The sequence below is a fragment of the Periplaneta americana genome, chromosome 9, assembly GCF_040183065.1.
Source record: "Periplaneta americana isolate PAMFEO1 chromosome 9, P.americana_PAMFEO1_priV1, whole genome shotgun sequence".
Lineage (NCBI taxonomy): Eukaryota > Metazoa > Arthropoda > Insecta > Blattodea > Blattidae > Periplaneta > Periplaneta americana.
Genome location: NC_091125.1, coordinates 11,526,587 through 11,542,035, shown reverse-complemented (window position 1 = coordinate 11,542,035; position 15,449 = coordinate 11,526,587). Strand labels below are relative to the sequence as shown.

The 15,449-nt window shown below is 34.5% G+C and overlaps 1 protein-coding gene across 1 annotated transcript in view; it reads right to left on the bottom strand.

The window, feature by feature from the left end:
* The window catches only part of LOC138705778 (zinc finger protein 341-like), a 149,641-nt gene that overhangs the window by 120,391 nt on the left and 13,801 nt on the right, over positions 1-15,449 (bottom strand). Inside the window, exon 3 of the mRNA XM_069834412.1 lies at positions 3,508-3,627. Within this exon, the coding sequence (XP_069690513.1) occupies positions 3,508-3,627 (120 nt within the window). The remainder of the gene's footprint in view (positions 1-3,507; positions 3,628-15,449) is intronic.

Sequence of the window (15,449 nt, the reverse complement as noted above, 5' to 3'; positions counted from 1 at the left end):
AAAATAGTGTAGCTTTGCTTCCTTGTTCCCATACTTGTTTCACTGACTAATTTCACTCCACTAAATCAATCATAATACATGCTAGATGAAAGTTTCATGAATGGAAATGTGCGTAAAATCAACGGAATTTCCACTAGAAGTCTTAAAAATTCGAATGTATAATCACAAAAAAGCAATAATCAGGAATTGTGAAATCAGGGAAATTTTAACACTGACCTTAAACCCTTTCAGTACAGACTACAAATTTATAAAGTGAAATCCAGGAAAATGTAAATTCAGTGAATGTAAAATCGAAGTTTTATTGTAATTAGTAGCTGCATGTTAACAGTCTCAAGTTACATTTCCCTAGTGACTTCATTACAAAGCAAAATTAAATGTAAATTAAAACAAGTCTTGGGCCAAAATGCTGTCAAGAGCATTATGAATTAGTTGTGGTATTCCCTTACGAAAATCTTGACTCATCTTGTATTCTGAAACACAGATGACATACCAAAAACTACAATTTTTATAGCATCACATTACCTTTTCCTATACTTCATATAAAGAGAAAGCAGAAGTATTGTAAAACCTTGCTATAAAGTAAGTATTTGCACCCATTCTTGTTTGTTCACTCGTCTGACTAAATACAGTAAAACCTCTATTATCCGTGGCAATCAAAGGGGTGGACTGGACAGTTAATCGAAAAAAATCGGATAATACGTACCATAAAATATTTTCATAAAGTAAGTTGATTACACAGCCTCATAATTTCCTCCGTGGTCTTGTGTTTAACATGCTAGATAGTTAATCAGAAATTCACTCTAATAGCCGGTTTGTCCAAGTATTGTTAGAAGACTTAACGACTGTTAAACCTTCAACAGTTTGTTAAATACAGTTTTTCCATTTGTTCAACACCAGTTTGGCTTAACAGATTCTTAACCGTTTGTTAACTTTAAATGTAGGATTTCAGGCCGTTAACTCATTTAACAAACAGTTAAACATGGCGGATAACACCACAGCTGTTCAGACAAAAGTTGTGAAAATAACATGTTATGTTTCTCTTTGAGGAATGTTTACAGTAAGGACCGTTTCACCAAGCTTCAGTAAATAAGTCCAAATGAAACATTAACTAGTACTGAACATTGAAATATTTACACGATTATGTTAGTATGTGAGCTGTCCGTAGACTTCAAGCCTACCAGCTATATGTGCCTTGTCGCGCTGTTTACGTCATGACACCCCGATGGAGTAGTCAGTAGCGTGTTGGCTTGCCATTATGGCCCGTGTTCGGTTCTCGGCGATAACTTTTTTTTTTTTTTCACGTAACTAATTTTTATATATGTTACCTTTCTTCATTTTTATAATTTTGTGTAGTGGACCTTATTATTTCGCAACTCTGGCTCTACTAGGAGAATTTAAAAAACTCTTGGGAGATCAATTTTCTTCCCGAAATAAAACAAAGATAAACAAACAAATTAAAGAAAAATAAAAGAAATACACATGTGGATCTAATACATTGTCCACATGCCATCGGCGTCTATCACTGCCTGGCATTTTCGGGGCATTGAGTCCACCAGATCGCGGAAATAGTTCTGGTCCTTAGCGAAATCTTCCCAGGTAACCAGAACTTGATCCCAGAACTGATCTGGATTTTGAGGTGGGATGTCTCGATATTTGTCAATCTTCCTCTTTTTCATGCTTTTCCGTGAACCGTCTTTGAACGTTTATGGCAGTGTGCGCGGGGTGATTATCCTGCTGGAAAATTAAATTTCCATCGGAGAGAAAACGATTATAAATTCCAAGAATCCAGCTCTTTCGCTTCTGTTTTAAAGCCAGTGCAAACATATCTTGTCGCTAGCTATAATATAATTCTAATAAATGAGAGTTAATATACCAATTAAGTTTTGTTATGTTTGAATGCACATTATGTATTAATTTAGTAATATTTCTTAGGTACCGGTATGTAGTTATAATAATCACTTTCATGTCTTAAAATAAAACTCAGTTGTATGTTACCTAGTTGAAATAGGCCACTTGTTCCAATTCACTAGCTACTATTAACTCTAGATCCTATGTTACTAGCTCTTCAACTATAGCCGATGTCAATAGTGCTTCAAAATACGCAGTGAGTAAATAATAAAATGTTTCAGCAGCAATTGCTTCTTTAGGACGAAATTACATATAATTTATACATGAACTTAAATTAGAGAATTTTATATGATATGGAATTCTCCTCGGGGTTTTCTGTGCAGTTGACTACACACACATTCATGTAATTATTGTCACCTGGTGGTCATAATGCTGAGATTTTTCTAAACAGAAATTCATATTTAGCATTATAAAATGTAACCATACATAATTATTATTATTCAATAGCAGTCAATGCAACTTTCATTTATCAATTCTCTGTACTGTATGAATCATGGCTACTGCAATAGGTTACGATTTTACACATGTTTCATGACTTACTCCATAGTACAGAATTTAAATAATAATATCAGCCAATAAGACGCTGTCTTATACATGCAAAATCATTACCAACTGCTGTTGAGTAGTTAGAATAGTATTAACGACAGTTAAAGTTAAGTGTTGGTTATTTTAAACAAAATTATGTTGGAAAAATGGAAAACATCTTAACAAAACGTTAAAAATAAACCAGCTGTTAATTTAACATTTGTTTAGCCAAATTAAACATTACTTGGAAAAACTGGCCATAAGTCTGGTTGCCAACAATGGGTTTATAAGGGGCAAGTAAATTCCTTGCGTTGATTCTATGCGGAAAGATAGGAATAGTAGAGGTTTCCTGTTGTAGATTTACAGACTTTGTACACTTTATCCTTGTTTTTAATTAAATCGCGCATATTTGTAACACTAATCTAGTATTCTGATGCGAGCTGTGCTGCAGTTTCTCTTTTTCCAAACTGATCAATTATTTGTACTTTTATTTCGATACTTTGAAAAAACACTTCTGACAACTGCGGAAGATATTTTGCATATAAATTATTAAGCATGCCCACTGGAACAGTAGAATAAGGACTGAATGCTGCACGGGTTTGCTATAAATTTTGCGGAAGTTCTTGGGACCATTTCTTTGAAAGCAGGTAGTGACTATTTTACAATTTGGGCAAAACACTTTCAAGTAGGCCTATCAATAACTGTTCCTATTGCCGGCAGTAGTAATATGTAAGGATAAAGGCTTATAATAACAGACTCTACAAAAGAATAGGAATTAATATAAGGTATAGTACCACATAGGCTACTGTACTTTTTCCGCAACAAAGAAAGAAAGAAAGGGGTGAGAGAAAGACAGTTGGATAATCCGCTGATCAGTTAATAGGGTGACGGATAATCGGGGTTCAATTGTATTATTGTAGGTGTATTAAAAACAAATATACATTTCTGTTTATATGATTATTCTTAAATAATAGCTTCATCAGAACAAATACAAAATCTGCTAAGAAGTCTCGTAGCAATGTGCAATAACGAAGGATATAATTTGACTTCTTTAACCCAGGGTTTTAAACATACCTGCAAGTTGGTCTCCTATGGCATGCTCTTTTTTATGAGCCATGAACAGTGAGAATGATGTATACTGCTTTTTACACTTGCCACACTGGAACACATCTTCTTCATCAAGTGTTATTGCAGCTGAAACAAATAATAATAATAATAATAATAATAATAATAATAATAATAATAATAATAATAAAAGATGGACGGAGACCGTAACAGGCCACTAGGCCTAATACCTGCAAGGACGATACTGATGATGATAATAATAATAAATTTCCGATAGTGACATCAGTAATATTCTGCTTTGATTACAGTGGGGCTTCATTAAACTATAAGGGCTTTCAATGAGAGAGAGAACACTTTTTTTCTCATTCAAGGATAGTTCCTCAATCTTTTGGCTACCAAATGCAGTTTTCCACATGTCTCTTTTCAAATCAATAATCTTATGCCACATAGATATGAGAAAATAAACAATCTCGTGATAGTACTCTGCTGTTTCGTCTCTTAGCCACTTTCTTACCTCAGTTATGACAAATTTGTTATCTTAGCCTCTGTTCATGAGTTTAAGGAAAGCTTTTCATGCATTCCCTGATGGAGTAGATATATGGCTCTGATATGTAAGATATTTCTACATTTGTGACATGATGCAAAACACGAGAATCCTAGCACCATTTTTGTTTTAACGTAGAACTACATCTTTGTATTTGGCATGATAGAACGTCAACCACTCAGTAATGACGTAAAATAAAAAAGTTACATTAGAATCACTAATAACGTTATAACTTTTAAAAAAGTAAACACAGTAAAAAGAAAAATATATCATGTAGACAAAGGAGTCCCACAACAGCTGTAAACATCCATATGAAACAGTCAGACTGTCAATGCTGGAGATATGGAAGAAGCAAAACATACCTTAAAAAATTGTGTTCCAGCTACCAATTTAAATTCAACAACTTGGTGAGATCTAAACTGATCTGGACATTTGAGACATCGATCAGTTGAGCAAGACAGGTCGATTAATAAATGCGGAAATAAAAAGGCAAAGAACCATTGGAAGCTGACCAACAGGGTGCATTTGTTCCACGACAACAGGGCAGCTCATTTTGTGCAGCAGATCTGGGTTATGAAATTCCACTTCAAGCTCTATATTCGCCTGACCTGGCACCTAGTGACTTCTTCCTCCTTCGTCACATGACGAGTGTGCTGTGTCACAGTGTTTCCAGGATGACGACAAAGTGACTGTCAAAGTGGAACACTTGCCTATAATGGCAGTTGACATTGGACATATACATCAACACAATATGTGCCTAACTTGGAGACAGGCCACAAACGGAAACATTGAAGGAGGAGGATTCGGTCCGGTGCTGTGGATTGAATTCGGCGTAGCCTCAGTGGTCAGAGCGCTTGGTACGTAGAACCAAAGACCCGGGTTTGATCCCCAGTGCCGGAGCGAATTTTTCTCCTTAAATATTATTTGCCTAACAGCCAAAGTGAGGACTTTACAACCAGGGTCTCTGCCAGCTAACTGATCAGTGAGAGAAGTGTGTCGCCTTGTGTGGTACATATGTGAAGAAGGAATAACTCTACCACTCATGTTCATGATTGTAGCTTACTTTGTTCATAACAAGAATCCGAAATTTGTGACTGCACCTATGTCAGCATCCAAAACTCATACTACTCCCAACACTTCACTCCAGCCTCTTTTTAACTATTGCTGATGATAGATGAAGTGACGGGAAGGTGGAATGTGCTGATGGAATGAAAGAGGGAAATGGAAGCATCCCGAAGAAAATTCCTCTACAACATAACTATTTTGTCCACCACAAATTCCATCACGACCTGGCCTACTTGGATGGAAACAATACACTACACTAGTGATAAGCCACAGCAGCAATTAAAGAGAAACTTATAAAAATGTTGCATACAATCAGGGGATGTAAGTTGGCATATGCTATTCTGAAATATTTACAAAAGTGCTGGAGATTTTGTTGACACTTCCAGTGAGCAAGTCCCAAAAAAACACGCACGCACGCGCGCGCACACGCACACACACACACACACACACACTCAGCAGCTATCACTATCCTACAGTTTACTTTAAACTTAAGTACTCAAGAACTAATTTGTAACATTAATACTCAAGTGTGTGTTAAATTGATCCCGAAGAAAAAATATGAATTAAAATATAAAATATCTCGGTTCTATGTAAAATTTCTAGCTTATATTGCTCATTACATGTCATAATGTTATTCAGTAAGAATTTTCATGTATTCAGAGTGAACCGTAAGTAAGGACATTAATTTCTTTGATATTTCAAACCAAACAGTTTAATATAACTTTGTTCGGTTTTGCTTCCTCTTCAAGATAAAAATTGTTTTATATGACACATTACATAGTATGTTAGGAAAGCCATTGACTGAATTTCCAATTCATTCATTCATTTATTTAGCGTTCTGCCCAAAGACAGGTCTTTCATTGCAAACCCAGCTTTCTCCAGTCTTTCCTATTTCCTGCCTTCCTCTGTGTCTCCTCATATGATCCACATATCTTAACCCATTACAGCTGTGAGTGATCATATGATAGTGGCACGCGTGTGTTTATTTAAACTGTTTAAAAAATAATATATACTACTAATGAAGCTTTCCTGATGACGTGATAACTCTAAACATTCCCGGACTTCCAGCCAGGTCATAAGTTGGTGATCCACCGATATTTCGAGGATGTTCATCTTTCTCATCTTCAGGGTTAACTGATACGGAAAGCCAACCAGCACACAGCTCCTCAGCTGACTACTCCTGCTGGCACTATAAATAAGGAGCAAGGCATCCCCCTAATTATCAGTTAACCCTTTGTATAAGTATTGTTTTTATTGCATTATTTAAAGATATTTATTAGGATATTTATGTTGACAGTTCTCTAGAATAATCATAGCTTCTGCTGTATTGCTAAGGATGTTTAGTTTTTCATTATGACACGTGTACTAATTAAATGTGCCATGATCATATGAACACGCTAGGCATTTATGAGGTCACTACATAATTCATTCTATGAGGTGCAGTACATGTGCATCTTTGTAGCCTGTAGTTTTGATTTGAAATTAAAATATGTTATACAGTATACAGAGTGATTCACGAGGCTTACCGTCCCTAATGGACCTTATTTCCAAAGTCATTCTGAGCAAAAAATGCCATATGAACATTTCTCATAATCTCAATATTTTCAGAATTACACTAATTCGAAGTTGTTTGCAAAATACCATTATTCTTGAGTTTTAAGGGTAAAATAATATTACAGATAAAGAATGAACTATTCAGGAGTATCATTTCTTTAATTAGCTAGTATTCTGAAGTTTTTGAAAGGCATGTTGGTCCGACAAGTTAACAAGTAAATGAAGATAAATATCATAGATCCTTCAGTAACTGTCTATTTTTAACCTAATGCATAATACAAAAAATTTTTACATTAGGTTAAACACATAAGAATATATATATGACTAGCGCTTTCACTATTAAGATAGCATCTTCAGGTCTGGTTAGCATATTATGAAGCTTTTTACATAAAAACATAGATGGAATGCATCATAATGAAATGTAATAAAATACATGACGTGAGAAAAATTACAATATTAAAATAATTGTGCAAACAAAAGGCAAAGTAAACATAATGACTTGAAAAACAGGCAAATGGTTGTAATAATTCAAACCTCTATAACGTCTAGATATTAAATTATAAAAACTATGCCTTGAGATAAAAGCATGCAAAACATGTCTGACGCTTTACAAATTTTAAAACCTATCAACAACGGGAACATTAATTTAGTTGCAGAAAAATTTTACATAGCTAAATCGCCTAGTAATAACATTTCGTTACTCAATGAACAATTACCTAATTCTAATAACTCTTTATTCAAATTGGCCAATGGGAACTCTTCTCGCTCCACTTACGTCATGATGTAATTCTTTTATATGTCATTGCACCAGTCGCCACCACTTAACCGGCCAGTTAACTTCGTCTCTTCCCACAGCTTCTAAAATCTCGTGTTTTATCGCCACATAATCTTTTTGACCCACATAGGTTCCTTTATTAAAACATTTCTTATTGATTCTTGCAGATTCACTACACGCTGCCATTCTATACATCGTGATGACTGTTGCAACTTTTCACTCTTTTAACCGTCCCTATCATATTTTATAAGCTGCACACATGTTTTGCATACTTTTATCTCAAGGCATAGTTTTTATAATTTAATATCTAGACTTTATAGAGGTTTGAAGTATTACAACCATTTGCCTGTTTTTCAAGTCATTATGTTTACTTTGCCTTTTGTTTGCACAGTTATTTTTAATATTGTAATTTTTCTCACGTCATGTATTTTATTATATTTCATTATGTTGCATTCCATCTATGTTTTTATGTAAAAAGCTTCATAATATGCTAACCAGATCTGAAGATTCTATCTTAATAGCAAAAGCACTAGTCATATATGTTCTTATGTGTTTAACCTAATGTAAAAATTTTTTGTATTACGCATTAGGTTAAAAATAGACAGTTACTGAAGGACCTATTATATATTTTATCTTCATTTACTTGTTAACTTGTTGGACCAACATGGGTTTCAAATTTTGTAATGTCATTCAGGCACAAAATATGTTTAATTCTTGCTTGAACATAAAGACTAAATTATATAATACGATAGCAAATATTAAGTTTAATAAAGAATGCTTAGCTTACAAGGTGATACCTAAATATGCTACATTTCATATCAAGGTAAACAATTTTGCTTCTAAGAGAACAAAAGAGCAAGCACAAATCTTATGTATTAACAACGAAATCAAATTTCTATATCGTAAGAAAGAATACCTGAACAGAAAGCTATATCAGGCACACCTCGCAGCTTCACAATATTTTGGACCTATATGGGACCTTATTCAATACCACCTTCCTGAAAAACTTGAAACCATTATGACAAAAAAAGCATAAAGTTCTATACAATAAGCTAGATTCTTTGTTAAAACAGAATAAAGTTGCCCACAATGTGAATACCCATGTGGCACAAAGAACCATTAACCTCTCCAATATTACATTCTCTACAGATGAATTGGACATTCTTGATAAAGGTTATAAATTTAATTACCCTCCACACCATTTGAATAACACTATTGATAACTTGGTTATAGAGACTGAAAATGTCATTCAAAGTTGTGAACACAACTGCAAAGATTATTTGAGATACCATACTTCCAAAATTATTCAGAATTACTGAGACGATCCCAATACTAAACGAGAGTTTAAGGAAGCAAAATTAACCCACCAGAAAGTTACTGCACTTGATGAAAAACTAAAACATAATAATTTGATCCACACAAAAGCTGATAAAGGCAATGTAGTTATAATTATGGAAAAACCAGATTACATTAGTAAAACCTATGAATTCACTACCAAGAATAACATTGAAGAAATAAAATCTAATCCCATTGATAAACTTAAAAAATTGGTAAAATCAGCTATAAAATCTACTCCGGACATCATAAATGAGAAAGACGCACACAAATATATTGCTAAGGACCCGAGTTTACCAATTCTTAAGGCTTTACCAAAAATCCATAAAAAGAATCTATCTATGCGTCCAGTTGATAATAGCATAAATTCCCCAACCATAAAATTAATCGATTTTTGCTGAAATACCTCAAACAAATTCTAAAAATGGATAATATATATTGTTAACTTTTCTACCAACAATAATGTAATTTTATTGTTTCAACAATAGTCACTTCCAATAATTTAGTTTACACCCTTCCGTCAACAATGGGATTTCCACTCCACATAGCAACACAGTATTTCTTATTGCACTCCACCGACGACAATGACAATTTACTTGGATTATTGAGAACAACAATGAACTGTAAATCTTAACTAATGTTCACAAAGCACTATTTACAAAACAGAACTGTCAGTTCTCAGTTCACAGTTTGTTTGCCTTGGCTAGTTCTTCTAGCTCAGTCACTCAAGTTCACAGTATATCGAACCCCAGACGCTCGGAGAGAGTCCACCGAACTTCGAGCTCAGGTCCCCCAACTGCGGTCCACTGCACTCAAACTCAGGACTTCGGACGCTCACACAGCTGCGGACATAATCAAGTCGAACTCCGGTCTCGAAGCTGGCTTCACTGCTACACAAGACTGGCTGGATTGCTGTCCAATGACTACAACAACTCTAGCTCACTTGCGTCTCTTCTTTTATAACCAAACCATAGTTTCGGGAAAGTACGATGCTAGAAATTTCCACGGATGTCCAGAAGATGGCACCTCCCGAATTCTCCAGATTTCTTCCCTCTCTGCCGCAGTCGCTCTCTCTCCTCTCCTCTCTACGCCACAGCAGATGCCCCAGGAAGCAGATGCGCGCGCACTTCATTTGCCGCGACGAGCTACGGCCGACCTCGCCCTCCTTCTGCCGGTCGTGAGATCGTTTCTCGACTGTCACAATATTCTTTGAGCAATTTCCAACAACTAATTGAAAAATTGCAACACCTAAATATGAACAAATCCACAAAACTTGCCTCTCTAGATATCGAAAATCTATATACCAATATTCCACTTGACGAAACCTTAAAAATCATTTCGGAGAAATTGCATAAACTTAACACTGATGAAAATAGCATTAACCAATTAATGCAGTAACTTTCTGTTTGTACGAAACAAAATTATTTTTGTTTCGACAATAAGTACTTTCTACAAACCCAAGGTGTAGCAATGGGCGACTCTCTCTCCGGTTTTTTAGCCGATATATTCCTACAGAACTTAGAAGACAAGCACATCAAAAGACTTGCTGCTAGATATAACATCATTTCCTACAGCAGATATGTTGATTACACTTTATTAGTTTTCGAGAGTCATGCTGACACCCATGAAGACATTTTGCACTCCTTTAATAGCTTGCATCCTAACTTGACATTTACTTTCGAACTTGAAACTAATAAATCCATTAATTTTTTAGATTTGAAAATCATCAGAAAACATAACTTTGATTACGATATTTTCAGAAAACCTACAAATACTACTCATACTATTCATCACAATCTAACTATCCCCAGTCCCATAAACATAGCACGCTCACTTTCCTAATTGATAGATTATTGAAAGTTCCCCTTTCCAAGAAAAATTATTTGAATGGTACATTTTATTTTGAGACAGACTTTACCAATGAAACGTGAACACCTGCAACAATGCTCAGTTTAATTTTTCTGCCTGGCGATAATACGAATGAAAGTGAACAATGCAACAATGCTTAGTACTGTTCTCCAACCAGATCAACCGTGAAAGGAATGTGCTTACTATTGCGTCATCTATTGGAACGAAGTAGATAGACGATATTACCGTTATGTCAGTTTAAAAACTATGCGCTCTCCTCCATATGTTATTTCCTGTATGGAGAGATTAAAAGACCAGGAGATTAACCGTGATCTAATTTTGTAACTAGGGTAGTATAAACAATGTTATTGTTTGTGCTGTGACAGCTAGCCAATAGAGATAAGAGTATCCACGTGTGTGACTTTATGACATCTTATGACATCACCATTCATTCACAGCATTATCCCGCTTCGTCTCAGTCTCCGAAGACTTTCTCGTGGTTGGAGTGCAGTAATTCGTTTATTCTTCCCACTTAGTAATAAACAGAGTTTAGAATCGTCCGAACTTACTGGTCAGTTTCAGTATATACGTGTGAGCGGGCGATAGTGCGACTATTTTATCATGGTCAAAGTTTTAATTCGAAAAAGAAATCTGAATCAAGTCCTGGGTTAGATGATAGCAGTGCTAATTCAAATAATGTGAGCGAAAATTCCCTGCGTTTCGTTAATATAGTGATGAATACTTCCAATATGGTTTTATGTGGCGTGGAGATGAGTATAAACAAAATCCCCAGTGTCCTATATACGGAAATGTTTTGTCAAATCAGGCGATGGTGCCAAATAAACTAAAAATATATTTAAAACTGTCATTTTAACGTCATACTTGTGTGAATCAGCATTTTATACCATAAAAATACTGAAATCTAAACAAAGGGACAGACTGTTGAATCTTGAAGATGTTTTACGTCAACCATAAGGGTACATATAGAGAAACTCTGTACAATCCACAAGGTGCAGACTTCACATTAATTCAAATAGGTGAGTTTTCGAAAACGATCTTTTATCGGATATCCAGCATAGCTAGGTTGGGATTTTTGACACATACCTTTGTTTTTTTTTCTAATGCCAATCAAGTTGCTGCTTGTTTTTTTTTTTTTTTTTTTGATTGCGTGTTAACATCGACCTATCTATGGATGTACGAGACTACACAAAAGTTAACAGTACTTTTTTTTCTCGTGGAACACGCTGGAATGGCGTTCCAGTACTTTTCGTTGCATTCTTCTTCATCGAACCGAGTGTGAATATCTACGTTTTTAATATAATTTTTCTTTGAATTCCGCTTAGACCTTTAAAGTCTTAGTTGGACGAAACGTGGGATAAAAACGACAAAATTCCCATGCAGTGAACAGTAATCATCTCTCCGTTCACTATAAAATTTCTATACAGAGTTCCACCAACTTTTTCGCCAGAAGAAAAGCACTGGTTATTATTATATTTATTATTAATAAACACAATTAAGTGTGTCACGATATTGTGGGCATTCAGTAAAGTGTGTCACCAGTCAAAAAAGGTTGGGAACCACTAGTCTAGATTGATTAGAATTTATCGTGAAATAATAACATAATATGTACTTACGTCCTCAAACTTATTACTTTTTAAGCTCTTCAAGTATCATTATCCTTTTCTGGCAAAATATTTTGCGTAGCCTACTAGTTAGCATAAAAAAGTCGATTAATGTCTCTGCATGTTAATGAAATATTTTAACGAGATTCAATATATTCTGCCATATTATTATATTCAATAATTGAATAGGTTTTCCCCACAAATGGTTGAAGCCTAATGGCATTGATATCTATTCTTATTTGTGTCGTCCTCCATTGCAAACACTTTCCTGAGTAGGATGCACATGAAACGTTATTCCAACTGAAGTTTACTGTGTATGTCGCCACTTTCCCCTTCAATGCTCTGAATGCTTCTCCTGCCCCTTCAAAATGTCGAGCAAGCTTGCTCCGAATCTCTGAGCTGATGATCCCTGCTATAGACAATCACATTAAGTCTTCTCACTACACTGGTAAAAATGCATTATATATATATATATATATATATATATATATATATATATATTATTTTAATGTACTGAAGTACATTACTTATATGTTCGTCTTACTGTGAAATCCATGTATGAGCTCTACATGGATCCTGATTCAACAGTAAAATATCATTATTACAGGGAATATTTTCGAGAAAATTACAATTAACGATTTGGAGAATCTCAAATAGACACGTTTTCTCTAAATGAAGAACTAAATTCAAAATTGGAAAGCACTCACGAAAATTCAAAACTTGCAGTAAAGGCTGAGTTGAAGGTTCATCTGTGAAAAAGCAAAAAAATTTTACAAGTGTCTAAAGATTATTCAGTATACAGTCCAAGTGAATATTCGAGTGGGGTGGTCTCTGACTTCATGCAAACTCTCCCACTACCGAACATTACAATACAGGAAATGTACTTCCTATGTCAACCGTGTGTGAATATTTTTAATGTTCATAATTTAAAAACTGGGGAAATTTGCAGTATACTCATATCATGAATGGGAAGGCAAAAAAGACACTAATGAAGCTAGTTAATTCCAGTATCAATTTGTACAGAACTATGTTCCACACAGTGTCAAGGATCTGGACTTATTTTCAGACGGCTGTCTAGACCATAATAAAAAACATATAATGGTAAGAATGTGCATAGCTTTAAAGCTGAAGGAAGATTTAATACAATAATGCATAGATTTCCTGAACACGGGTATTCGTATGTCATGTGAGAGAAATTTCGGCGATTTCAAGAAAAACTTAATAAGTTTGACAGAGTACACAAACCCCAAGAATATATAGAACTTACAGCACATAGCAAGAAGGAAGTTTAAGTTCATGTTGTAGAACAAGATTAAATATTACATTGCGATACCTGGTGGCCTAAACTATTTAAGAAAACCGCAATCTCTAATGAAACCAAATTACTTGAAAGAAACAAAAGCAAGCATTCTCTCCTGCATCTTTTAAACAGTTTTAACATTTCAGATTTTATATTTTCTCCAATAAAATACAACACAGTCTCTCTGGGAAAGTCTGAGTTAAAATTTCTTTGTAGAAGTCTCAAGAAAAAGCATATTATGATGAGAAAATACCAATCAATTATAAAAAGATACAGGATATTAAAATATGAGTTAAATGCATGAAACCTGAGGCACTAAGTTTTTAAGAAGAAATTCTGAAAAGGCCTGCAAGAGATATTAAGATCAGGGGAGAAGCTTAAGACAAGTAAGTGCAGTATTTCAACACCCTTTTTTTTTTTTTTTTTTGCTAATTTTTGTCATAACTTGTTTTAAAATAACTTGTGTTGATGATTTTTTATACAAATAAACCTATTACTGTCTACTGTGTATTTGTTATTAATTTTCAGTAGGTTTCAAAATTCAATTATTTTTTTGTATTGTATTAGATAATTGACTGCTTCCTAACACTTTCATATTTTAGAATCATATTTCGGTGAATAAATATAGTGTTATATACAATTCAAACTGATTTAATTATTGAAAATCAATTTCGATGCTAAAAGGTATTATGTCAATTTTATATAACAATTATCTGTAAATAATAACAAATCTAAATATTTATCCATTACTGAAAATGTAGTGTCTGTCAGTACTCTATAATACTGAAGAGTGAAAAATGTGTACAACAAATTTTTTTGAAGATATAATGTATTTTCCTTCTCCTGTAAAGTTGCAAATGACATAATGCCTTTAGCTCTGACCGATTCAATTATTGCACACAAAATCTAACTGCTATAGAGAAGCTTGCCACAATCGATAAAGACAGAAAAGGATATACTTTTTCAAAGATTGGCCGATCATCTAAGATCTAAGCCATGTTAAAAAAGAGCATGTTGCCTATAAGGACACAAAGTGCCAGAACAACATAAAGAAAGTAGTTTCTCCTATGAATTTGGGACCTCATGGCTTTAACACTTACAGATATAATGCACTACAGCTTTGATTTTACACAAAAGATGGTATCTACCATATGATCCCCAGCAAGTAGGTTCAATCTTCTTCCTTACAGGGTAAAAAGTACCGTAGGTCTGTTCGGTAGTGCTTGTGAGCCATTAAACAAATTCATACTAAATGTGATACCCGAAGCATGCATTGCAGAAAAATGTGCAAATACAATTGTATCCCTGTAACATCACTTCCTTGAAAATTTTCTATGGGTGAAGAAAATGTTGAGTTTCCTGCAGACAACTGTGTGGGTCAAAATAAAAACAACACTTCAGTGATGAGTGATAAACAAGAATAAGAGCAGTAGAATTTCCTTCCTTTCTGTAAGGCACACCAAGTTCTACTTGCTCTTTATTTTGGTTGCTTTAAAAGAGCATTTCGCAAAATTATGGCCTATCTCTTGTACCACAAGAGAAGCAAGATACATTGTGTCTGGTCCTTCATCTATTCAAACACCAGCAACTCCACCACCAACCACATAAGGCTTTAAAACTACTCCCACAGAGGCAACGAAAAGGAAGACATGAAATCATCAACACCAAAAAAATTTTCTTCGAAAAAAAAAATAATAGAGATCTCGTCCCACCTGTGCCTATTGGAAGGAGAGAGGACATCGAGATCAAAATATAGTAAAGGTACATACAATCTGCCCAATATGCAGACTTGAGCAGAAGTAACATGTGACTAGACTACAATATTCTCATGTCGTGTGTAACAGAAGAACTGTGTTGCATTGAAAATATGTAGTCTATATTCATTTATTGGACAATAATTTAAAGGAG